This window comes from Salmo salar, chromosome ssa11 (assembly GCF_905237065.1).
Source record: "Salmo salar chromosome ssa11, Ssal_v3.1, whole genome shotgun sequence".
Taxonomy (NCBI): Eukaryota; Metazoa; Chordata; class Actinopteri; order Salmoniformes; family Salmonidae; genus Salmo; species Salmo salar.
In genome coordinates this window covers 14,482,830-14,509,122 of record NC_059452.1, presented here as the reverse complement: position 1 = coordinate 14,509,122, position 26,293 = coordinate 14,482,830, and the positions used below count along the sequence as shown (strand labels likewise).

Sequence of the window (26,293 nt, the reverse complement as noted above, 5' to 3'; positions counted from 1 at the left end):
ATTAAAATGTACTGCAAACTGGTTAAGTTTTATTGATAAACCAAACAATAACTTAGATAACCATCTAATCTCCCATGGGGCATTTCATGTTTCTAGTTGGCTCAGTCACGTTTGCCAGCTGTCATTCCCCAGAAAAAATATACTCAAGTTAAGTGGCTTCATTAAGTATTGGCCCAGGAGATCCTTTGCATGGTTGACTTACATGTACAGTAAAGTGAACATTTGTTTAATTCACTGCTGCTGCCCCAAGTGATCCCAAACTGTTGGTAAAGCTGACATGGCCTCTATGTATGTGTAACCCTCCAAAGACCATGGTGGCATTTGCCATTTCTGAGATTACATGGCATTTAGTTGGGGCTGTTGCACATTTTCCAAAGCAATACAGTCGAGAATGTCTGGGTGGGATTGGTTTTTCAGGTTAATGACTATTGTATAATTGATAGAGGTCCAGCCCCACTAATGAAAATGTGTACACTTGGACAAATACTGTAGATATAGTTTACAATTTATATATTAACCTTACTGAGGTCAGTCAGCAGTTCACAGAAAAATTTGCTTCTGATAAAAACTGCATTTTTCCAGAGGGCTGTAAAAAACACTGAACTAAAGGACAGTAGTAGAGCTGTGGTGAACCAAGTAGCAGCACACGGAGTCATTTGTTCCCCTTTTCCAAAAATCATCCATAATAACAAACTATCATCCATAACTCAAAAGCTCCACGAGAACACAGACCGTAGCATCACTTTTAAGAAACACATTTGAATATTTATAAAAATCTCTGTTTGCATGTCCCTTTGGGATATGTAGACATACAGTGTACAAAACATTAGGAACGAGTTGCACCCCCTTTTGCCCTCAGAACAGTCTCAAGGTGTCAAAAGCGTCCCACAGCGATGCTGGCCCATGTTGACGCCAATGCTTCTCACAGTTGTGTCAAGGTGGATGGATGTCGTTTGGGTGTTGGACCATTCTTGATATACATGGGAAACTGTTGAGTGTGAAAAACCCAGTAGAGTTGCGGTTCTTGACACACTCAAACCGGTGCGCAGGACAGCTACTACCATACTATCAGCCCATTCACCCTCTGAATGGCACACATACACAATCCATGTCTCAAGGCTTAAAAATCCTTCTTTAACCTGTCTCCTCCCCTTCATCTACACTGGATTTAATAAGGGATCATAGATTTCACCTGGATTCACCTAGTAAGTCTATGTCATAGAAAGAGCAGTTGTTGCTAATGTTTTGTACACTCTGTGTATATGTTTTTGACAGGCACAGCACATTCAAATTCTAAAAATTAAAGTGTACTCTGAGATCATATAACAAAATTGTCTAACCTCTCTAGGTCATTCCATCACAAGATAAGAGATGTATTGCCATCTTACATGGATCTCCAGCCCCTGAGAAGGGATAGACCTCCACAGGCACTGATGTGGATCTCACCCCCTCAGCTCATACACTAGGCAGGGGACAATGCTATGTCAGGAGATGGGGAGAAGTGAAACTATGAGTAGGATAATGACATAAGGAGGAGGGGATGTCCTAGAGTACTGGTCAGATGACCATGGCTTTCCTTGGGATCTGTCCTTGCCTCAATTCTTAACTTCACATGAACCATCAGGCACCAGGTTGGCGGCAGTGAAAAGCAACTGGAGTCCCACACTGTCACCTCTCTATACCTGTCTGTGCATGTAAACGTGTGTATAGTGTCCCAACTTGTAAACTACAGACTAATGTAGTAGTGAGACATTCAGGTAAAATGTTTAAATATTCCCTTGTTTTTGCAAAAGAGGTGGATTTCCACGAGTTGGTCCCATGTGTCTGTTTGTGAATTGCAAAGGGTGGTGGGTAACATGGTGAGAACTTTATGTCATGGTTGGGAGTGAGGTTCACTCACTGATGTCCATCTCGGTGAGCACACAGAAACAGGTGAGCTGGGTAAAGCGTGTGAAAGAACCTAGCACAAAAGAAAGAGTTAAGAGCAATCAGAAATTACTAAATGAAAATACTGACTCCACATCTCTCAATGGAATTATTTAAAACTATTATACAAGACAGGAATATAAATCAGTCCTTATTTGGAAACAGGCTGAGGAAAGGGTATTATTTAGAGAGGGTAACTCACGTAGTAACTTGGTAATGTAGGGTGGGCGTTTGGACTCGGGCAGGTGGATGCCCAGGAAGTAGACCGGCACTCCTGAGAGGGCAATGGCAATGCCAATGAGAGAGTTGATGGTGTCACTGTACAGTGGCACTGCCACGAGGAACACAGTGCAACAACAGAAGATGATGGGGTACAACAGGGTCAACTGCACACAGGAACACAAGGACAGACATGGAAGGAAGAAGAAGAAAATAACATTTATTGTTGCCTTACATGTAACTACTTATCTTTAGTCTATTAATTGATAAAGTATGAACATATTGGTTCACGGGTGAGACAGTCAAGTTATCTCATCTCACCTTGAGTGGTCTGGGTCTGTCAGGTTCCTTCCAGCGCAGGTAGATCTGCCCGGCGATAGACAGACCCATAAAGAACCAGTAGCTGAAGCTGTAGTAGTTTATCAGCTGGAAGACATCTTCCACAGTCAGGTATACCAAGGCCATGGCACACTGTGGGCACAAAAAAAGACGCTGGTCAAAAGAGGCAGAATGTATGACTCGCCAGGGAGACATGGCTCATCAGCATCATCCACACCAGATAGTAAGGAAGCTGCCCTGGGCATGTCCATCCACCAGGTGTCAGCATTGACAGTAGCATTGCATTGATGTGGACAGTGGAGATGATTCTACTTTGTTTGTTTGGCATAAAAGTCGATGCAATTGTTCTAAAGTCTGCGATGTAAGTGATGTAAGGAAAGGGGGTGCTTACGTTGAAGAGCAGAGCAGGGACAGGAGTATACCTCTCCGCATGAATCATTGATAAGGCGTCCGGGAGGTGACCTTCACGAGCACCCACGAAGAACAGCCTGCCAACGGCAGAGGTATCACTTAGAGATTGTGCTGAGCGATTAGTGCTTTTTTTGGTCGGTTCTGTTTCGGTTAGATTATTTAATGCACTATGCATTATGTGGGTTGAACAACACAGAATAAAAAAAATCATAAAAGTCCCATGATGGTAGTGCCTGCCCAGTACTGTTTATCACTTATTTATCATCAGTTACTCACATGATTTTACTTAAATTAAGTATTTCAGTTGTATAAATTACATTTGATGACTTTATATTTAATTCCAATCCATCACCTCATCTCTATAGAGCTCCTGCCTATGTTGTCTGACATACCTTTATTTAACTAGGCAAGTCAGTTAAGAAGACATTTTTATTTACAATGACGACCTACCCCGGCCAAACCTAGGCGACGCTGGGCCAATTGTGCGCCGCCCTATGGGACTCCCAATCACAGCCGGATGTGATACAGCCTGGATTCGAACCAGGGACTGTATTGATGCCTCTTGCACCGAGACGCAGTGCCTTAGGCCGCTGCGCCACTCGGGAGCCCAAACTATTTCAATAGTTCTTCAAAGTAAATAAGGCTTTTATGACTGCTGAGTACCCACTGTCAATCACTTAGATTATGTATTTTCAGGTAGATACCTCGCTCTCTATCTGCTCTCTATCCCTCTCAATCTCACCTCTTCTGTCTCTTCTCTCCCTCTCCATGGCTGCCCCACACAAACCAGACAAATAGCCATGCAATGGATTATGGTCATTGTAGTTAATAATCACGTTTTCTGCGCTAAACTATGTAGAAAATTGGCCTATTGGTAACTACAACTCTCTGCTACATCGCACAGTTCAGGCATGATCTGATTTATGACTAGTGAAACTGCAGCCAATGTGTGTATTGAGAGTAAAAAAAAAAATAAGAACGAAACGGAGTTCAAATAATTTAACAGATGTCCGTCAATTACAAAAATAACAAACATTTCGGTTAATCGCTCAGCACTAGCGGCCACTAGAGTATCTGGACAACATAATGGTAAATCTGTGGCATACAGCATACACTATATATACAAAAGTATGTGGACACCCCTTCAAATTAGTGGAATCGGCTATTTCAGCCACACCCTTTGCTCACAGGTGTTTAAAATCGAGCACAGTCATGCAATCTCCATAGACAAACATTGGTAGTAGAATGGCCTTACTGAAGAGCTCAGTAACTTTCAAATTGGCACAGTCATAGGATGCCATCTTTCCAACAAGTAAATGCTGCCGTGCTAGAGCTGCCCCGGTCAACAGTAAGTGGTGTTATTGTGAAGTGGAAATGTCTAGGGGAAACAATGGCTCAGCCGTGAAGTGGTAAGCCACACAAGCTCACAGAACGGGACCACGAGTGCTGAAGAGTTCCAAACTGCCTCGAAGCAACGTCAGCAAAAATAACTGTTAGTCGGGAGCTTCAAGAAATGGGTTTCCATGGCCGAGCAGCCGCACACAAGCCTAAGATCACCATGCGCAATGCCAAGCGTTGGCTGTAGTGGTGTAAAGCTCGCCGCCATTGGACTCTGGAGCAGCGGAAACATGTTCTCTGGCAGTCCAACGGACTAATCTGGGTATGGCAGATGCCAGGAGAACACTACCTACCCGAATTCATAGTGCCAACTGTAAAGTTTGGTGGAGGAGGAATTAATTGTCTGGGGCTTTCATGTTTTGGGCTAGGCCTCTTACTTCAGTGAAGGGAAATCTTAACGCTACAGCATACAATGACATTCTAGACGATTCTGTGCTTCCAACTTTGTGGCAACAGTTTGGGGAAGGCCCGTTCCTGTTTCAGCATGACAATGCCCCCGTGCACAAAGTGAGGTCCATACAGAAATGGTTTGTCGAGATCGGTATGGAAGAACTTGACTGGCCTGCACAGAGCCCTGACCTCAACCTCATCCAACACCTTTAGGATGAATTAAAACACTGACTGCGAGCCAGGCCTAACCGGCCAACATCAGTGCCTAACCTCACTAATGCTCGTGGCTGAATGGGTGCGAGTCCCCGCAGCAATGTTCCAACATCTAGTGGAAAGCCTTCCCAGAAGAGTGGAGGCTGTCATCGCAGCAAATGGGGGGACCAACTCCATATTATTGCCCATGATTTTAGAATGAGACGTTCGACGAGCAGGTATCCACATACTTTTGGCAATTTAGTGTACCTCCGTAGCATTACCAGAAAGTCACTCCAGATGTTTTTTTATTATAGAACGTCACTATAAAATCCATCGGAGCTCAACATAACCAGAGATATAACCAGATGGAACATGGAAATCGAGGCCTTAGACTGTACAGCAAGACTATAAAGTTTAGGGCCTTGTATGTGTGTGTGTCACAGGGTTTACCTGGATGCGGCGATAATAGATGCGTTTAGCCCTCCGTAACAGGACAGAGCCACAGCGATGGGGATGGTCCAGCTCATCACTCCCAGAGTGTGGTCGGCAAACGTCTACAGAGGAGATTTAAAAAAAGATTTTTTACACAGAATCTCAAAAACGCACTTTTACACATTTATAAAGAAAGATCCATATCTAAATGGGAGTCTGTCGGACTCCAATTAAACATCCAGACTGTCACTGGGCCGGGCCAGCCCAGCCGACACAGTTGCCTGAGGGTGAGCAGACGCTTATAGAATCAAAAGACAAACAGGCCTAGGAACAGAACAGCAAATCAATGTATACATAAAAAAAAAGCAAGGGCATTCATCGCCTGGTAATAACTTCAACATGTGGCATGTGGGTCGGCGCTGCATGCAACTTACCTCTCAAACTACATTCCCGGAAATCAGAGCAATAATCTGCTCTTCAACAGCTCTATTCCAAGATATAAAAGTGAGCGCTCTTAATTCTGAACTCACCACAGCCACGGCATCACTGGCGAGGATGGCACTCATATCCAGCACGGCGTAGTAAGCCACGTTAGTCATGATATATATGATCGTGACGATGGGCATGGAGATGGCAATGGACAGGGGCAGGTTCCTATGGAAACAGGGTAAGAGGTCAAACATTATCATTCATACAGTATACGTCTCTCTCTGCTTGGCATATACTCTTACAGGAGTTTACTTGCTTAAACAAACAGTGCAACATGGTGTTAAGGTTACATGGCAATGGCGTTAATGTGTGAATGTACATACAGGAGGTTCTACTTTGGAATAACATCCAGTTGCCGCAATCACTATGGCACTCCATTAACTACCACTGTATTCACACATCCTTGTTACCAAAGCTTCCTCCAATTAGTAACGGAACACAGTTACTGTTCTAGCACGGGAGCAGAGCAGTCTGTGCTTCAGCCGACCCCTCTGTTGGATTCGTTGTCATGCCAAACTGTCATGCACGACAAAGGAGTTGGCTAAAGCACAAGCAGATCTGTGGCCAGGCTAGTTAATGACTGACTAAAGAGGCGGAAATCAAACAGGTCAATAACGGTATGTTTGGTATGTGTTTTTCAGGGTGTCGTGAGTACCTCTCTGGGTCCTTGATCTCCTCGGTAACAAAGTTGAGTGTGTCCCAGCCTGAGTAGGAGAACAGGGCAGAGTACAGGGCCAAGGCAATGTCTCCTGGGTCTGTAGAAGAGCCCTGGAACGACGCCTCAAAGTTCACGGTGCATCCTGAGAGGACAATTACTAATTACAATAATTACTATACAACCTCTCATGCAAATGGGATAAAAATCTGATATGAAAATGAATCAACAGTAGTGTGTTGGCAGCAGTGTTACAGTGTCACTGACCTTGGCATAGTTTAACTATGCCTGTGATGATGATGACGACGAGGGCGAGAACTTTGGCGTAAGTGAAGACATCCTGCACCCTGGTGCCCCACTTCACGTAGGCCGAGTTGATGAACGTCAGCAAACCTGGGCCAACCAAAGACAGTGTTCACACAACATTTTTATTTATTTATTTTTATTTCACCTTTATTTAACCAGGTAGGCAAGTTGAGAACAAGTTCTCATTTACAATTGCGACCTGGCCAAGATAAAGCAAAGCAGTTCGACAACATACAAAAACACAGAGTTACACATGGAGTAAAACAACATACAATCAATGATGCAGTAGAAAAAAAAAAAAAAGAAAAAAAAACATCAGCAGACTAGTACTTAGCAGAAGACTGTGAAAGATCAAAGATCAGAGACAAATTATTTTACTGTGCTGTGAGACTTTCAATCACACAGTACTCTTTCAATTAGTTACATGTTATGTGTTACAATTCACAGGTCACATGATGAGAGGACTTGAAGCTTCTTCACTCTGAGAGTAGTTCTGCCTGCTCTGTTCTGTTGGGCTTCTGCCTGTACAGATGCACAGTCCAGTGAGTGCACACACATGCATGAAAACAGATTTGGAATTAGTTCAAATGTACACCCTGTAATGCAGGAACAGTATGTACTATTTCTTTTAGTGACTCAACTTAAATTAAACAGTCTGCTAATATTCTATTTTTACAGTGTCTGTATTTTCAGAGTGTCCTTTGACACTTTGTTTGCCACTTGTGAGAGAAGGATAAAGGAAAAAGTGAGGCAGTGAGTGCGTAAGCGCGTCATAAGTGTTTACGCACATATGCAGGCGGCTGCAATGAGGCGCGAGGATGAGTAGGGTGGCTCACACGTGGGGAACAGTGGCTGCACCAGGTAGTTAGCGAACGTTATGGCGATGACCGCCTGACTGGTGGGCTCAATGATGAGCAGTGATGTCCACAGGCGAATAAAGGCAATGAATGGACCAAAGGACTCCAGGATATAGGCATAGCTGGCCCCGGACTTGGTGATGGTGGTGCCCAGCTCTGCGTAACACAGAGCGCCGACCACTGAGAATATTCCACCGATGGCCCAGATGACCAGCGACAGGCCGTAGGAGGCACTGTAGATGAGCACGCCCTTGGGAGACACGAAGATGCCCGAGCCAATCATGTTGCCCACGATTAGGCTGACTCCATTGAGCAGGGAGATCTCCTTCTTCATCTGCATGCTCTCTTTAGCCTGCTCGGGGGCCACGGCTGAGGTGGCGTCGGGGTGCGAGGAGCTCCCGTTCAGCTTCCTGGACTCGTCCTGGTTCCCCATGCTGGGATTGTCTGTCTGGGGTCCTAGCTGGCTGGCTACTTCTGGGAAAAGGGTCCACTCTGACTAGGTGCTATCTGCCCTAAGAGACAAGAGACAAGAAAGGAGAAGACAGAGAATTAGAGATTTGAAAGAGAGAAAGAAAACTAGCCTGGCTAATGCCTCTGAAGCAAATCCCTCTACTTTCCTTCAAGCCCACTCACCGGTGTAGCGGAAACCCCTGCAGCTCTGGGAGGCCCCATCATCGCCCATCATCTCACGCCCATGTCTAAACAGTACGAACGTTTTAAAGAAATAATTGACAATAAACCTTTTTAATTTCCACATGTAGCAAGCAATTTTACAATAGCATCTTCTATGACAATGTTCGACAGCCATCGTCGACGGTGATGACATTGTGATGTCACAAACAATGGTGAAGTATATTTGAATTTGACTGCACCTCCGCAACAGGGCGACATGCCAAATGGCCTATTCCCCATTTGCCATAGGCCTAATATACACTGCTCAAAAAACTAAAGGGAACACTTAAACAACACATCCTAGATCTGAATGAAAGAAATAATCTTATTAAATACTTTTTTCTTTACATAGTTGAATGTGCTGACAACAAAATCACACAAAAATAATCAATGGAAATCCAATTTATCAACCCATGGAGGTCTGGATTTGGAGTCACACTCAAAATTAAAGTGGAAAACCACACTACAGGCTGATCCAACTTTGATGTAATGTCCTTAAAACAACTCAAAATGAGGCTCAGTAGTGTGTGTGGCCTCCACGTGCCTGTATGACCTCCCTACAACGCCTGGGCATGCTCCTGATGAGGTGGCGGATGGTCTCCTGAGGGATCTCCTCCCAGACCTGGACTAAAGCATCCACCAACTGGATGGAGTGAGACATGATGTCCCAGATGTGCTCAATTGGATTCAGGTCTGGGGAACGGGCGGGCCAGTCCATAGCATCAATGCCTTCCTCTTGCAGGAACTGCTGACACACTCCAGCCACATGAGGTCTAGCATTGTCTTGCATTAGGAGGAACCCAGGGCCAACCGCACCAGCATATGGTCTCACAAGGGGTCTGAGGATCTCATCTTGGTACCTAATGGCAGTCAGGCTACCTCTGGCGAGCACATGGAGGGCTGTGCGGCCCCCCAAAGAAATGCCACCCCACCATGACTGACCCACCGCCAAACCGGTCATGCTGGAGGATGTTGCAGGCAGCAGAACGTTCTCCACGGCGTCTCCAGACTCTGTCATGTCTGTCACGTGCTCAATGTGAACCTGCTTTCATCTGTGAAGAGCACAGGGCGCCAGTGGCGAATTTGCCAATCTTGGTGTTCTCTGGCAAATGCCAAACGTCCTGCACGGTGTTGGGCTGTAAGCACAACCCCCACCTGTGGACGTCGGGCCCTCATACCACCCTCATGGAGTCTGTTTCTGACCGTTTTAGCAGACGCATGCACATTTGTGGCCTGCTGGAGGTCATTTTGCAGGGCTCTGGCAGTGCTCCTCCTGCTCCTCCTTGCACAAAGGCGGAGGTAGCGGTCCTGCTGCTGGGTTGTTGCCCTCCTACGGCCTCATCCATGTCTCCTGATGTACTGGCCTGTCTCCTGGTAGCGCCTCCATGCTCTGGACTCTACGCTGACAGACACAGCAAACCTTCTTGCCACAGCTCGCATTGATGTGCCATCCTGGATGAGCTGCACTACCTGAGCCACTTGTGTGGGTTGTAGACTCCGTTTCATGCTACCACTAGAGTGAAAGCACCGCCAGCATTCAAAAGTGACCAAAACATCAGCCAGGAAGCATAGGAACTGAGAAGTGGTCTGTGGTCACCACCTGCTGAACCACTCCTTTATTGGGGGTGTCTTGCTTATTGCCTATAATTTCCACCTGTTGTCTATTCCATTTGCACAACAGCATGTGAAATTTATTGTCAATCAGTGTTGCTTCCTAAGTAGACAGCTTGATTTCACAGAAGTGTGATTGACTTGGAGTTACATTGTGTTGTTTAAGTGTTCCCTTTATTTTTTTGAGCAGTATATTTCAATACATATGTGGTAGTTAAACTATAACATAACGCAAGAGGACAATGTAGATTGTAGAAAGAGCAGAGAGCACCAACGCAGCCCAAAATGTCAGATAGGCCTATATTATTGTCTGTTTGGGAAAAAGGGCCCTACACATAGGCTACTGTGAATACAAATTGCAGTAAACGTTACTTTCACAAGTTAAACTTATAAACAAATATGTATAATATTGTCGAAGCGTTTAGCCTTTTAATGTCCTTAAATTGCGCAACCGGCAAATCGGGTAGAAGCTCTCGCAGCAACACTTTCAATAAGCAGAAACAAACAAAAATAGGCTAAATGAATGATGAAGTCGTTGTATGAATGAATGAATGATGAGTCTGTTTTATATAGCTTACAAATTGTGCATTTATATAAAAGTCAACAATCAGATTAAATAAATCATTATTTAGCATATAACAATCTTTATAACACTTGAATGAACATTGATTTAGGCTAGAAACTAATAGGCCTATTATTCCTATCGAACTGTAAAAATCATAAATATACAATGAGATAGAACTAATTATTTAGAACCTTTAAAAACGAATGAACATTGGCTTATGCTAAAAACGAATAAGTCTATTGGGATATGGCTTTTGCCTATCGAACTGTACAAATCCTTTCATATAAGCCTACAAGTTAATAAAATAAATAAAGTAGCCTAAACAAAACAAGTACGAAAATAAACAAAATTAGTGCAAAAAACTGTGCAAATGGCCAAGATAAAGCAAAGCAGTTCGACACATACAATAACACAGAGTTACACATGGAATAAACTAACATACAATTAATAATACATTAGAAAAATCTATATACAGTATGTGCAAATGAGGTAGGATAAGAGAGGTAAGGAAATAAATAGGCCATGGTGGCGAAGTAATTACAATATAGCAATTAAACACTGGAATGGTAGGATGTGCAGAAGATGAATGTGCAAGTAGAGATACTGGGGTGCAAAGGAGCAAGATAAATAAATAAATACAGTATGGGGATGAGGTAGATTGGATGGGCTATTTACAGATGAGCTATGTACAGGTGCAGTGAACTGTGAGCTGCTCTGACAGCTGGTGCTTAAAGCTAGTGAGGGAGGTAAGAGTCTCCAGCTTCAGCGATTTTTGCAGTTCGTTCCAGTCATTGGCAGCAGAGAACTGGAAGGAGAGGCAGCCAAAGGAAGAATTGGCTTTGGGGGTGACCAGTGAGATATACCTGCTGGAGCGCGTGCTACGGGTGGGTGCTGCTATGGTGACCAGTGAGCTGAGATAAGGCGGGGCTTTACCTAGCAGAGACTTGTAGATGACCTGGAGCCAGTGGGTTAGGCGACGAGTATGAAGCGAAGGCCAGCCAACGAGAGCGTACAGGTCGCAGTGGTGGGTAGTATATGGGGCTTTGGTGACAAAACGGATGGCACTGTGATAGACTGCATCCAATTTGTTGAGTAGAGTGTTGGAGGCTATTTTGTAAATGACATCGACGAAGTCGAGGATCGGTAGGATGGTCGGTTTTACAAGGGTATGTTTGGCAGCATGAGTGAAGGATGCTTTGTTGCGAAATAGGAAGCCGATTCTAGATTTCATTTTGGATTGGAGATGTTTAATGTGAGTCTGGAAGGAGAGTTTACAGTCTAACCAGACACCTAGGTATTTGTAATTGTCCACATATTCTAAGTCAGAACCATCCAGAGTAGAGATGCTGGATGGGCGGGCAGGTGCGGGCAGCGATCGGTTGAAGAGCATGCATTTAGTTTTACTTGCATTTAAGAGCAGTTGGAGGCCACGGAAGGAGAGTTGTATGGCATTGAAGCTCGTCTGGAGGTTAGTTAACACAGTGTCCAAAGAAGGGCCAGAGGTATACAGAATGGTGTCGTCTGCGTAGAGTTGGATCAAAGAATCACCAGCAGCAAGAGCGACATCATTGATGTATACAGAGAAGAGAGTCGGCCCGAGAATTGAACCCTGCGGCACCCCCATAGAGACTGTCAGAGGTCCGGACAACAGGCCCTCCGATTTGACATACTGAACTCTATCGGAGAAGTAGTTGGTGAACCAAGCGAGGCAATCAGTTGAGAAACCAAGGCTGTTGAGTCTGCCAATAAGAATGTTGTGATTGACAGAGTCGAAAGCCTTAGCCAGGTCGATAAATACGGCTGCACAGTAATGTCTCTTATCGATGGCGGTTATGTGTAGCGCAAAATTTTACGTGGGGTTATTAAGTCATGTACCTACGTTACATAGTTATGCACGGTACCTTTGACATCGGTATTTAACATCGGCGTTAAACTAGACACCGGCCGATACCGATGTTGGCATTTTTAGCTAATATCGTCCGATTCCGATATGTTCACCGATATATCGTGCATCCCTAGATGACAACCAATGAATTCTAAGTGGTTTAAATGGGCTTTCTCCATTCTGATTGTTTTATACTCAATCAAACTAGGACAAAACTGACAGTAAACTAGTCCAATTTGTCCAACCTTTCATTTATTTAGCACTGTATCAAAAATAACTTTATAGACGGTATTTCAAAAAGAAATAAAGGTACGTGGATCCATACCAGTATACATTAAAAGACTATATATTGCCCAGCCTTACCACCATACTCACAAGGTCTCTAGACAAAAGAAAGTAATGACTTATGACTATGAATCTTTTAAATTACCAGCCTTTCGTTTTCAGTAAAAGGATCATTCATTGTAGACATAAATCATGCATCTGAACAATGTTCCCTCAAAAAAAAATTAGGCCCTGAGCAAATTTCAGGTCTGCTGAGCACAAACTTGAACATTGTGAAAATTCAGTCCAACTTCTGCCTCGCATTTACTGTTAACACTGAGAATGTACCCACTTTAAGTTAGCCACAGCAGTCTACTGTTAAAACTATTTGATTATAACTTAGGCCTACCAACCATCCAACCATCAAAAACAATGGAGAAAAATGCATCCCATAACATTTTAACATGGAAATAGCTGTGTCTTGTTTTGCACGCTTTGTACAAAATAATAAAATGCAGTACTACAGGATATTTCTTAACGTAGCTCTTTATTAGCTAGCTACAACTGGCATGTTCACTTATCTCCAACCATGATCAACTGACCATGACCTAACCATCTGGGTGGTCTTAACCAATCATAGCACAGTATGATATGGTGGTAAAATGCATCCAATTATAATTCAGTATGTTTAAACATATGAATATTACAAGCTGTTCTATCATTCAGACTACAGTAGCAGCAGATTATTACACAGCTCCCATGGATTTTGATAAGCACTGTGACAACCAACCCCGTTCTCCCCTACAGGGAAATCGCGGATTTGATATTTTCCGCCTAAATTAGATTGATTTTGGTCTGTTTCTAAAACAATATTGACATTGTTTACTGTAATGTTCAGTAAAACATACAGTAAACCCTATGCAAACGCAAGGGAACAGTTATTTTTTTCATCTTCTTTCCAGGAAATAACAACGTCCTTTATCCTACATGGCAGGTTGGCTGTGAATCAGAAATTTACACTAACTAGTGAAATTAGTAGTAACCGCTACATTTGTATCGGCTATTTGTCTTACCTTTTTCTTGTTTTCTGTTTATCGCTCTTGACGTCCTGCCAAGATGTGTGGCATCCCCACTGTGCACACAACAGAGATCAATTATCATAGTCATGTGACAGCGGCAATAAACGATCACACGAATGGATACGGTCTCTCAAATACAGTATATTGAAACGCTTGTATGATTCACTATTTATTTTCCTCTAAAATAACTTTAAAAAAAGATATATATATATATATATATATACATTCACACACTTTGTGTTCACCGTGTATTTGTTTGATTTACAACTACACTGGACAAAAAAACAAAAATGAAACAGATTTTTCACTTCAACGTAAAATAATTACCTGGAATCAATTATTCAGAAATCAAATGAATTTGGTTGGAGGCAAGTGAAGTGAATCTCGTTTACTGTGTAATTTCTCACCTGTGGTAATTTGCAGGTGCCTTCGGGGTGAAAATAGCCATTCAACCAGTTTTGAAGCGAGAAAACACCCACTAGGCACAGATGACAATTAGTTGTCTATTCCACATTGGTTCAACGTAATTTCATTGAAATGACGAGCAAACATTGATACAAGTGTGTGCCCAGTGGGCAATATATTTGAGCGCAACAGTAATAGGCAACAATTCTAGAAGTAGACCTACTTTACGCCACTGGATGAAAATTACAGCCTTTATTAAACATCTTCCTTTGTTTCTGAGGGCATGAACTCAAAAACCAACAAGAAAAGAGCTGCTTGAGTGTCGAGGAGTCTTGATCTAATGTTGTCGTTATAGATGTATTTACTTTATTATAGAACTCCAAATATTCAAATCCTTAGGCTATTCACACAGACAGTGCTTGGGGAAATTACTGTCTTCTGTTCTCAGCATGCCATTAAACAGACAAACAACAACAAAAAGATGTACACTATGGCCAATACTCAACTGGGCCTCTCATTTGACAAGACCCCTTTTCACCCTTTTAGTACATAAACGTCTTTAGAACTTGTGTGACAATTGGTACTGTGTGAAGCCGGTGGAAGTGCGAAGACCAGACGAACTGTTAAAAGGAGTGTTGCGGGAGATGGGGAACAACATCAAAGGGCACCCTGAGGGGAATGTGACAATGACCTATAGGTTCAAGGATTTAACAGGTTTACAAACACAAATAACCAACAAAAGTGGCATAAAATTAGACTCAAGTTCAGTTATTTTATCTTATCTGATAAACCAACAAATAATAATCTTGTTACAAGATACCAAGTCAGAAAGTGCTGAACGGGATAATCCAAACTATTTGAACATATAGTTTTGTACAATATGTACTTTAGAAACAGGCAGTCAAAAGACGAGCAACATTGTGGCACCACACAATAACCCACAGAGCAGAGAGAGGGTCAAAAGTCATGACACAACACAGAAAATTTAGCATCTAATATAGAACAAAGCTGTTTTTGTTTGCTAGCTCAGTAGTCCCTCAACACATAGTTAACACTCATTATCGCTAGTGATGGGTCATAAACATGATCAAAGCAGATTAATCATCCACACAGCTATTCACTTTCATTGGTTTCTCTCCAACACTATTGTTTCTATCATTGACTGTCACAGAAGCTTACTCTAATCAAACCTTTGATTGACATCAACTTAAGAGGTAGCACCACTGGTTGAATACTCAAGACTTATCAATGGCATGGACAGGTCCCCCCCCAACATGGATCTCTATGGATATAGATGAGTCATTGCAGTTGTTATGAAGAAATTAGGAATCTCAGGTTCTCTGACTGACTGTGGTCTGTATTAGACCTGAGTGAGTATAGAATAGATTTGGTTAGGGTTCCTCAGCTCTTCATTCCAAGGCTCCAGTCTCAATTGACACTCTCTGAGATACAGTATGACATGATAAACCGTGAACAGATACATTTGGTTAGGGGCCCTTCACTACACAACCCCCATTCTAATAACCATCCATCCACCTTCAGTGAGACATCTGTGGAGGGCAATGATTGGTGGCAATGGACATCAGACCGAGGGTGGTAGCTACCAGGGAAGCTGCATGTTCCCCCTGACAGGCACAGGTGTCCAGTAGGGAGCGTGTGCGAGCGGTCAGTGTCAGAGAGGCAGAGATGACCTCACAGGCCTCCGGGGGAAGGGCTCGCCGTGAGATGAGCACATCCAGCAGGTTGTTGAGTCGTCCCTCCGTCATGCCTCGAATGATGCTTTCACGTCTCTCGCGCAGGATACGACAACAGCTCACCGCCATCGGAGTCGGAGACGCACACCGTGCAGCTGCTGACAAGAAGGGCGGGTGAAGTTTCAGGGATGACACAAGAACTATAATAATCACATCTCTCTCAAACACTCATAAAACACAAATCATGTAGAGAGGACTTTGAGAAAATACTGAGACAACTCAGAGAAAGAGGACAAGAGACAAGTAGTAGCTATCTGATATGAAAGACAGTAATATGTACATTATTTCACTGAAGACTGAAATTCATAGCCCTACTAGACAAGTTACCCTCTTATTCAACACACTGGTCACAATCATAAATGCCTAGTAGCCATGTATTGCTTTTTAAAAAGACAAAATGTTTTTGACTCAGAGCATTTACTGGGACAACAGACAACTTATAGAGAGAAACAAAGATCCCCAAGGGAGGAAACGCATTGGATACTGATAAGACTGTGAAAGGATGGCCATGCAGGAAACCAGCAATCCCCAAAACTGCTTACTGTGCACATACAAACACACAGAGAGAGGCACTGTTTGTAACGTCTACTCATTTTCATAATGCTTCACTTTGTCTTTTTCAGCAACATTTTAGACACGCTAGAGAAAGATAAGTCAATTATAGATAGCTACAGTCTGGCACTGTACAAACGTTTGCAGACAAAACTGGGTAATAGGTGGGAGGTCTAAGCTTAAACACATTTTCTACCATGGGAGCTGGCAGTGGGCTGGTTGAGAGGGCTCTGTCTGAGGGCTTTGGAGGGACTGGAGGAGAGTGGGGGTGGTGGGCTCTGTCTCTGTCCCTGGGAGACGCCTCCTGTCCCTCTGGAATGCTCAGGACCCGGTCCACTGCTGGGACATCTGGGACTGGTGGAAGACACCGCAGAGCCAGTCACACAGTCTGGGGAGAGACACGTTGCTGTTAGACTGTTCAAGATAAGATATAAATTAATTATGATTTAATAAAGAAGATAAACAGGGTGGTTTCACTGACAACAAACTGAGTATATTCACAAACTGCTCTCATTATCGATCAGTTTGAAGTTCTTACCCTGACAGTGCTTCCTCTGGGGTGCTTCCCCTGTATATATGGCTGTAGTGGGACTAGGGAGTGTTTTACTAGGGTAGGAAGTCTGTGGAAAGGGCAGTGTCTTGTTGCCGACACATTTAGCGTCTCCGGAACCAGCGCGGGCCTAGAAATGAGATATGTAAATATTGTTTTCAATGTAAGACATCACAAGCATTAAGTACAATCAGAATATCACAAAAAATGTGAACCAAGCTCACTTCTAGGTTGTTTATCTCAATGGGAATGTCCTTCACAGGATGTATTTTAGAGTCATGTAGTGCCCTCTCCTGGTGAAGGGACAGAAAACACATACACATGTTTGCTCATGATTAGTGACTGGTCTATTTACTGTTTTCAGTAATACCTGTTGAGAGATTAAAAGCACATGTAACATATCCTGATTTCCTCAGTCAAAACAAACCGATAGCAGATCAGGGTTGTGGAAACAGAGAATATCGGACTTCGGAGTGTAATATTGAACTTATTAAATGAGGATGATCCGTACCTTGCTTTCCCTCACCCTGAGGGTAGCCCTTGTCATGTCATCGGGATCAAAGGTTGCTATGGCACTCCTCAGTTCCAGTGCACAGTCTATGGACAGAGAGCCAGAGAAAGAAGAGGACATGAGAAAGATGTCTGCCAAGTAAACATCACATTGACCATAATGCACCAAAATGTCCCGTTTTTTTTAATACCCACATGGCAGTTATAGGCAAGGAAATACATGGATATGAACTAACACCAGATAATAAACAATTGAACACAATTTAGATGAGAAAATCAATAAGACTCTTTTGAGTTAAGTGGCAGAAGTAGGGTATGGGATTGTATCTCTCAGTCATGGCGTGTGGAACAGAGAGGAGGTGGGTGCTGCAAGTGGTTCTGCCTGTCACTTGTCCTCAACAGGTAAGCAGTCAAGGAAGGGGGACTTGTAGGGAGAGATCACAAAGACCAGGCACAGCTGCTCTCTTCACCATTGTCTATCTATACTCTGATTCACCCTCACAGACAGACTTACCCTCTGCTGTTGGACGGCTGTGTGGGTTAGTGCTCCAGCAGTTGGTCATCAGCTGAGAGAGGGTATGGCAGTGGGGTACATGCTTGGGTAGCAGCTCATCCTTCAGGCCTGAACCAATCCCATCATCACCTGAAAGCAGCTGGAGCAAATCTGCTTGGGCATAGACAATGATGACAAATTACAAATGTAATAAAATATTGAGACTGTATGATATACAGCCAGGTATAATCTAGTCTCTGCTGATAGAAACAGAGTTGTGCTTTGAATAGACGGAAGGAAATAGAAACACCTTCACATGGTTGTCTTCTGTTCAATGTCTCCCACAGCAGCACGCCAAAGCTAAAGAGAGAAGATACTCATTGGGTAACTGCATGGCCATTAGTAAAGGCATCTGTAGAAAAGTGGTAAACCTATCCTTCACCACCTGGTAAATTTAATTGGTGAATATGACTGTTTGAAGTGGCAGGACCATGAAAGGTGACCTCACCTGTACATGTCTGCCTCCACAGAGGGTGTGGTCCCAGTCAGGGCCTCAGGAGACAGGTACACCAAGTCCCTGAAGCAGGGCCCTCCTCCAGCAGAGAGAGAGGCGCCAACCCTCCACTCCCTGGGCAGGCCCCAGTCACTCACCTGGAGGTAGGAACATGAACACCCCCACAGATGAACAAACACCCACACACAAACCGACAAAAAACACCTGCTCTAACACAGACTCAAACCCACATACGTACACTGTAAAGCTTACACCTGTAACTGTTCACAATACACCATATCCCATGGAAAATATACCCTCAATCAAAGGGAGTTCTTTCTCACATTAGTTTCACCACTCAGAGAGAAGACTTTTGTCTCTGTAGTACAGGACTGGGTCAGTTAACAGTCACTGTTCTCTACCTTGGCCCGGTACTGCTGGTCCAGGAGAACATTGGTGGGTTTCAGGGCCTGGTGGGGGAGGGGTATGCAGTGGAGGTGGCACAACCCTTCTGCCACATCTAATAGGATGCCTAGCCTGAAACTCATGGGTAGACCTGGATACAGCTGGGTCTGACAGGGACAACAAGGGTTACAATCATTCACAAGATGCAGTATCAACTCTATTCACTTCATTATAATGGATAATAAATAAAAGCGAACTGAAAAAAAAGCACATGACAACACAAAGTTGAAATTGTGAACTGAAAATACTGAAGAATTCAACATGACCACAACACAACTTACTGTATGTGAATACAGTTTAACCACAGATAGATCAAATCATGTGCAGTGTCACGTCTACTGTCTGAACTTTCTCCTGAAACAGGAAGAGCTCTGTAAATAAGGCAGTGACAGTGCTGATGACAGATCAAATCATGTGCAGTGTCACATCTACTGTCTGAACTTTCTCCTGAAACAGGAAGAGCTCTGTGTAAATAAGGCAGTGACAGTGCTGATGACACATAGATCAATTTTTGCATCAGCCAGGGTCTTTCCAGACACAGCATGTGGGCGACAAGCACAGCATTGTTTCACCATGAAGACACAGAAATTGTAAATAAAGCAATCAAAAGAAGGACATTATTTGACTAACTTTATGTGCGTCAATCGACCGCCAGTTTGTTGATACACTGAGTGTACAAAACTTTAAGAACACCTGCTCTTTCCATGACATAGACTGACCAGGTGAATCCAGGTGAGAGATATGATCCCTTATTGATGTCACTTGTTAAATCCACTTCAATCAGTGTAGATGAGGAAACAGGTTAAAGAAGGATTTTTAAGCCCTGAGGCAATTGATACATGGATTGTGTGTGTGCCATTCAGAGGGTGAATTGTCAAGAGAAAATATTTCAGTGCCTTTGAACGGGGTATGGTAGTAGGTGCCAGGCGCACCGGTTGGTGTCAAGAACTGTAACGCTGCTGAGTTTTTCATGCTCAACAGTTTCCCATGTTCATCAAGAATGGTCCACCACCCAAAGGACATCCAGCCAACTTGACACAACTGTGAGAAGCATTGAAGTCAACATGAGCCAGCATCCCTGTGGAACATTTGTAGAGTCCATGCCCTGACAAATTGAGGCTGTTCTGAGGGCAAAGAGCGACTCAATATTGGGAAGGTGTTTTTAATGTTTGGTGTACTCTGTGTCTACTGTATGCTGCAACCAAGGGAAGTTGCAGAACCAACTTAGATTAATCAATTAGCCTACTGCCACACACTATACATGCATATTCATATTTGAGTTAGACTGAGTGTGCATATATAACACTGACCTGGTATAGTAGAGAGTGTAGAGAGCCCTCTGGCATCCAGTCATACAGCAGGCCCATCAGACACCAGGCCTTGTACACACCCAGAGGAACCAAAACCCGCTCTGAATGGACTTGTCTGACTACAGCCACATCTCTCATCCACTCAGTCCACTCACTGGGGAAGAACAGAACACACAGTAAACGCACAACATACAAACATATGCAGACATATACAGTAAACACATAAAAACACACAAACCCTCAAACAGACACGCACCTGCTGAAGTGGTCTTGGTTCACAAGGCTTTTGTTTACACTAAACAAGTAACCACAATAATGTGGCAGATTTTTCATATTTGTGTGTGTGTGTGTGTGTGTGTGTGTGTGTGTGTGAGAGAGAGAGAAAGAGGGAGAGCGCACCACCCAACCTCACCCTCCTAGAATCTGAAGTAAAATGTTTACTGTTTGCTGATGATCTGGTGCTTCTGTTCCCAACAAGGGCCTACAGCAGCACCTATAATACAAATAATGGGGTTCCAAGAAAGGTTCAATTGCCAGGACCACAAATACAAATTCCATCTAGACACCGTTGACCTAGAGAACACAAACAAAACACACCTACCTCGGCCTAAACATCAGCACCACAGGTAACTTCCACAAAGCGGTGAATGATCTGAGAGACAAAGTAAGGGCATTCTAAGCCATCAAAATGATCATAAAATTCAACATCCCAATTAGGATCTGGCTAAAAGAGCCTTTATATTCTACAACCACCTAAAATGAAGTGATTCCCAAACCTTCCATAACAAAGTCATGACCTACAGAGAGATTAACCTAGAGAAGTGTCCCCTCAGCAAGCTGGTCCTGGGGCTATGATTCACAAATACACGACAGAGCCCCAGGACAGCAGCACAATTAGACCGAACCAAATCATGAGAAAACAAACAGATAATTACTTGACACATTGGAAAGAACTAACAAAAAAAATTAAGCAAACTGGAATGCTATTTGGCCTTAATGATATTTGGCCTTCTCCCTGCAGGCAGTCACTGAGTCTGAGGTGCTAAAGGAGCTCCTTAAACTTGATCCTTTCTTCTTTAAGGTTGCTGACCCTATCATCGCCAAGCCTATATCGAACCTTTGTAACCTGTCTCTCCTTTATGGTGAGGTTTCCATTGCTTGGAAGCAAGCCATGGTTCGTCCTTTATTTAAAGGAGGAGATCAAGCTGATCCTTACTGTTATAGGCCTATTTCTATTTTGCCCTGTTTATCAAAAGTGTTGGAAAAACTTGTCAATAATCAAATGACTGGCTTTCTTGATGTCTATAGTATTCTCTTGGGTATGGAATCTGGTTTCCACTCAGGTTATGGATGTGTCACTGCAACCTTAAAAGTCCTCAATGATGTCACCATTGCCCTTGATTCTAAGCAATATTGTGCTGCTATTTTTATTGACTTGGCCAACGATTTTGATACAGTAGACCATTCCATTCTCTGCTAAGGAGTATTGGTGTCTCTGAGGGGTCTTTGGGCTGGTTTGCTAACTACCTCTCTCAAAGAATGCAGTGTATAAAGTCAGAAACTCTGCTGTCTCAGCCACTGCCTGTCACCAAGGGAGTACCCCAAGGCTCGATCCTAGGCCCCACGCTCTTCTCAATTTACATCAACACCATAGCTCAGGCAGTAGGAAGCTCTCTCATCCATTTATATGCAGATGATACAGTCTTATACTCAGCTGGCCCCTCCCCGGATTTTATGTTAAATGCTCTACAACAAAGCTTTCTTAATGTCCAACAAGCTTTCTCTACCCTTAACCCTGTTCTGAACACCTCCAAAAGAAAAGGTAATGTGGTAATCATTTGGTAAGAAGAATGCCCCTCCTCCCACAGGTGTCATTAGAGCCTCTGATGGTTTAGAGCTTGAGGTAGTCACCTCATACAAGTACTTGGGAGTATGGCTAGACGGTGCACTGTCCTTCTCTCAGCACATATCAAAGCTGCAGGCTAAAGTTAAATCTAGACTTGGTTTCCTCTATCGTAATTGCTGCTCTTTCACCCCAGCTGCCAAACTAACCCTGGTTCAGATGACCATCCTACCCATGCTAGATTACGGAGACATAATTTATAGATCGGCAGGTAAGGGTGCTCTCGAGCGGCTAGATGTTCTTTACCATTCGGCCATCAGATTTTCCACCAATTTATTTATTTATTTATTTTATTTCACCTTTATTTAACCAGGTAGGCAAGTTGAGAACAAGTTCTCATTTACAATTGCGACCTGGCCAAGATAAAGCAAAGCAGTTCGACAACATACAAAAACACAGAGTTACACATGGAGTAAAACAACATACAATCAATGATGCAGTAGAATAAAAAATGCTCAATGCTCTTTGTAGGACACATCACTACACTCTATACTCCTCTGTAAACTGGTCATCTCTGTATACCTGTCGCAAGACCCACTGGTTGATGCTTATTTATAAAACCCTCTTAGGTTTCACTCCCTCCTATCTGAGATATCTACTGCAGCCCTCATCCAACACCCATTCTGCCAGTCGCATTCTGCTAAAGGTCCCCAAAGCATACACATCTCTGGGTCGCTCCTCTTTTCAGTTCGCTGCAGCTAGCGACTGGAATGAGCTGCAACAATACTCAAACTGGACAGTTTTATCTCAATCCCTTCATTCAAAGACTCAATCATGGACACTTTTACAGACAGTTGTGGCTGCTTTGTGTGATGTATTGTTGTCTCTATCTTCTTGCCCTTTATGCTGTTGTCTGTGCCCAATAATGTTTGTACCATGTTTTGTGTTGCTACCATGTTGTTGTTATGTTGCTATCATGCTCTGTTGTCATGTGTTGCTGCCTTGCTATGTTATTGTCTTAGGTCTCTCTTTATGTAGTGTTGTCTCTCTTGTTGTGATGTGTGTTTTGTCCTATATTTATATTGTATTATTATTATTATTATTATTTGTTTAATCCCAGGCCCCCATCCCCACAGGAGGCCTTTTGCCTTTTGGTAGGCCGTCATTGTAAATAAGAACTTGTTCTTAACTGACTTGCCTAGTTAAATAAAAGGTTAAATAAAATAAAATAAATCAAATGAAACAGAGAGTACATAGTGGCAGAATACCTGACCACTGTGACTGACCCAAAATTAAGGAACACTTTGACTATGTACAGCCTCAAAGAGCATAGCCCTTGTTATTGAGAGAGGCCGCCATAGGCAGACCTGGCTCTCGAGAGACGATGAGGTGGAAACTGACACGCACTTCCGAACCTCCTGCCAAATGTATGACCATATTAGAGACACATATTTCCCTCAGATTACACAGACCCACAAAGAATTTGAAAACAAATCACATTTTGATAAACTCCCATATCTATTATGCGAAATACCAGTGTGCCATCACAGCAGCAAGATTTGTGACCTGTTGCCACAAGAAAAGAGCAACCAGTGAAGCACAAACATCATTGTAAATACATACTATATTTATCTGTCTACTTATTTTCCCTTTCGTAGCCTACTTCAACTAATTGCATATTGTTGCAACACCGTACCTGGCTAGTAATACAACTTTTAAAATACCTCTATTATTTACAAACTTTTGAGTGTAATGTTACTGTTCATTTCTGATGGTTTATTTCACTTTTGTTTATTATCTACTCCACTTGCTTTGGCAATGTCAACATGTTTCCCATGCCTATAAAGCCATTTGACTTGACTTGAATTGAGAGAGATTTTGTCATTGCATTTGAGCTTTGCAAACTTTACCTTCCACCTGCAGTGCGAGACGAGAGGACCTTGATTGACACCTGTAGCTCTGTTCTCCGGTAAGTACCCCGAAGACACCCGCCTGCGCTGGTTCGGCACAATATCACATTTAGCACGTCCTCTTGATGAACAGTTTCCACCGCCATCTGATAGTAGGAATAGAAACCAGTCGGCTCAATAATAATAAAACTGTATTTTATCTTGCTTGTTGCTCTGCCATGGATTAATATATTTGTCTTTCACTGCACTGACAAATTGAACAGCAAGCATCGAGTTGCCACGTGTGCTATTAAGACAGTGTATGTACATCGACACGATTGGCTGCTTTGTTCACGGAAATCTCCTGGCTAGCAACAGTAGGCTATAAAATGAAGGATGAAGTCATTTTTTTTTGTCAATGGCGTAACAACAGATAAAGGCAGCGGCGTAACTTGGCTTGAACAACTCCTGATTCAACTACCAACTGGTCAAAAACGAATTGAACCACGTGATTTTAACCCGCAATATCTACATGACAATGTTTAATCCACGTGGAAAACTGAGGGCATTTCGACTTTTTTTCACCCAACGTTTAACCTAAATGATAATGACATAGTGAATGTTTTTGTTAGTTGACAACTCAACCAAAAGGGAAAGGACTGAAGAGGATTTCCCCATGCCTCCTGTAGAGATGGGCTGTTAGGGGACGGAGGCTGCATGGCTGTGCCATGCAAATGAAATCAATAGTTCATTATCTTGTTCATTAAACAGTCAACACACATTTTACAGTAAGAAAATTATGGAATATAACAGAATAAAACATCTTACACTACCGGTCCAAAGTTTTAGAACACCTACTCATTCAAAGGTTTTTCTTAATTTGTTACTATTTTCTACATTGTAGAATAATAGTGAAGACGTCAAAACTATGAAATTACACGTATGTAATAACCCAAAAGTGTTAAACAAATCAATCTATTTTATATTTGAGATTCTTAAAATAGCAACTTCTTTGGCAAAGGGTGAACTCCCCAGTCGCTGTGACAACAAAGCAGTTTTCAGCCAACCAGCGGAATGTCGCAGAGTAGCCTGCGGAATACACCACCTGTCGCCCACCAGTCTATGCGACAGCCCACCAGTCTATGCGACAGCCACCGGTGACCATAGCAATGAAATAAACAAACATTATCAACATGCGAAAAGAATAATCGCTATAACAACATAAGCATTCATAAAACGTATTTACAGGCAACAGAAATTATTCACAAAAAAAATCTATTACAAAACAATGATTTTTATTGTTAAACGTGACAGTTGGCAGATTGTGCTAACCAGCTAACTTAGCTAGCTAGCTAGAGTGGGGAAGTTAGCTGTGGTGGTGTGATAACGTTGACTGGTGATGATCAATGTACTGCAGTAGCCTATTAGGCCTAATAATTAGCCAACGAATGATGGGATAATATGAATGAGCTTCTTCAGCTCCACAAAGCCTGACGTTTCACCACGCATGCCACGTTTTCTACTGTGATTGGTCAACAATGAAAGGCACTTCTTGAAAAAATAGAGCAAAAGCCAAAAGGCTGTTTTGGAGAGGATCAAAACAGCAGTGTATCATGGATAAATTGTGACTGACTGATCTACAAATAATAATGAGTTGTTATTTATGATGCAAGGTGCTTTGTTGATCAGTCAGTCAGCAGTCGCTCTGATGCTCTCAAACACGGTCATGTTCTCCTCTCCACCTGGATGGAATACCACCTCCACCTAGGCTTAATTGAAAATGTATGGGCCACCGCTGTTTGTCATAATAGAGCGCCTTAATAGAGATAGCCAGCTTGTAGTCCTAACCTCTTGTTCTTTCAGTCATTCCTACAGTGTGGCGAAAAGAAATGGGGAAAGAAAAGGGTTTGGGATAAATGCCGAAAATAAGGTATGAGGTTAACACACGCTTAGGAGATAGTATACGTTTCGTTCTACAAGATAATATTAATAACTTAACATGACCTTTATGAAGCCTTTATGTGCTTTTTGAAATTACAAATGCTACAAAATTCACAAAATGTGACTTTAGCTGTTGAAGACTTTCATAGAACAATAGGTATAAGATCTCATAAACTTGTCAACCTCACCTTATTTTTGGCGTATATCACAAAATCCTACAAAAACGGCATTCATTTCCACATAGACTTTGTCCAACGAACCATGGCGGAATTAGTGCCTACAAAAAGACGCTATTGCTCTCTGGATTCGCTCATTCTCAAACCCGCGCTCAGTGGCACGCGAGCCGCCCCTAGCCAATCTCCTTCTTCTTCCATGAGGTTTAACGATGTTTTGCA

The 26,293-nt window shown here is 42.9% G+C and overlaps 2 protein-coding genes across 6 annotated transcripts; both read right to left on the bottom strand.

The window, feature by feature from the left end:
- Window positions 1-16: 16 nt before the first annotated feature.
- Window positions 17-13,806, bottom strand: LOC106562049 (Y+L amino acid transporter 2). 3 transcript variants are annotated; one of them, XM_014126587.2, is made up of 11 exons: window positions 13,688-13,780; window positions 8,251-8,315; window positions 7,549-8,129; window positions 6,722-6,847; window positions 6,455-6,599; window positions 5,841-5,964; window positions 5,329-5,432; window positions 2,876-2,972; window positions 2,467-2,616; window positions 2,129-2,312; window positions 17-1,960 (listed from the first exon to the last, which is right to left on the bottom strand). In XM_014126587.2, exons 3-11 carry the CDS (start codon window positions 8,048-8,050, stop codon window positions 1,893-1,895), a joined length of 1,500 nt encoding a protein of 499 aa, XP_013982062.1. In that variant the 5' UTR covers window positions 8,051-8,129; window positions 8,251-8,315; window positions 13,688-13,780; the 3' UTR covers window positions 17-1,892. The 3 variants fall into 3 exon arrangements, with proteins under 3 accessions (XP_013982062.1, XP_013982061.1, XP_013982064.1); XM_014126586.2 differs by lacking the exon at window positions 8,251-8,315 and having other exon boundaries at window positions 13,688-13,806; XM_014126589.2 differs by lacking the exon at window positions 8,251-8,315 and having other exon boundaries at window positions 7,597-8,129; window positions 13,688-13,806.
- A 1,529-nt stretch (window positions 13,807-15,335) lies between these two features.
- LOC106562048 (receptor-interacting serine/threonine-protein kinase 2) lies at window positions 15,336-24,532 on the bottom strand. 3 transcript variants are annotated; one of them, XM_045689059.1, is made up of 11 exons: window positions 23,979-24,532; window positions 20,226-20,379; window positions 18,873-19,022; window positions 18,466-18,608; window positions 18,268-18,317; window positions 17,979-18,131; window positions 17,466-17,551; window positions 17,179-17,247; window positions 16,943-17,084; window positions 16,601-16,792; window positions 15,336-15,950 (listed from the first exon to the last, which is right to left on the bottom strand). In XM_045689059.1, exons 1-11 carry the CDS (start codon window positions 24,122-24,124, stop codon window positions 15,637-15,639), a joined length of 1,599 nt encoding a protein of 532 aa, XP_045545015.1. In that variant the 5' UTR covers window positions 24,125-24,532; the 3' UTR covers window positions 15,336-15,636. The 3 variants fall into 3 exon arrangements, with proteins under 3 accessions (XP_045545015.1, XP_045545016.1, XP_013982059.1); XM_045689060.1 differs by having other exon boundaries at window positions 15,336-15,947; window positions 23,979-24,529; XM_014126584.2 differs by having other exon boundaries at window positions 17,979-18,128; window positions 23,979-24,529.
- Window positions 24,533-26,293: the final 1,761 nt, after the last annotated feature.

Coding starts and splice junctions, on each gene's coding strand:
- LOC106562049 (XM_014126586.2), bottom strand. CDS start 8,050: ATGGGGAACCAGGACGAGTCCAGGAAGCTGAACGGGAGCTCCTCGCAC. Junction 5,965..6,454: donor GAGATCAAGGACCCAGAGAG/GTACTCACGACA, acceptor CTGTTTCCATAG/GAACCTGCCCCTGTCCATTG. Junction 2,313..2,466: donor ACAGACCCAGACCACTCAAG/GTGAGATGAGAT, acceptor TCCTGTGTGCAG/TTGACCCTGTTGTACCCCAT.
- LOC106562048 (XM_045689059.1), bottom strand. CDS start 24,124: ATGGCGGTGGAAACTGTTCATCAAGAGGACGTGCTAAATGTGATATTG. Junction 17,552..17,978: donor CAGCCGTCCAACAGCAGAGG/GTAAGTCTGTCT, acceptor CTCTGTCCATAG/ACTGTGCACTGGAACTGAGG. Junction 15,951..16,600: donor GCCCACTGCCAGCTCCCATG/GTAGAAAATGTG, acceptor CCTTCTTGTCAG/CAGCTGCACGGTGTGCGTCT.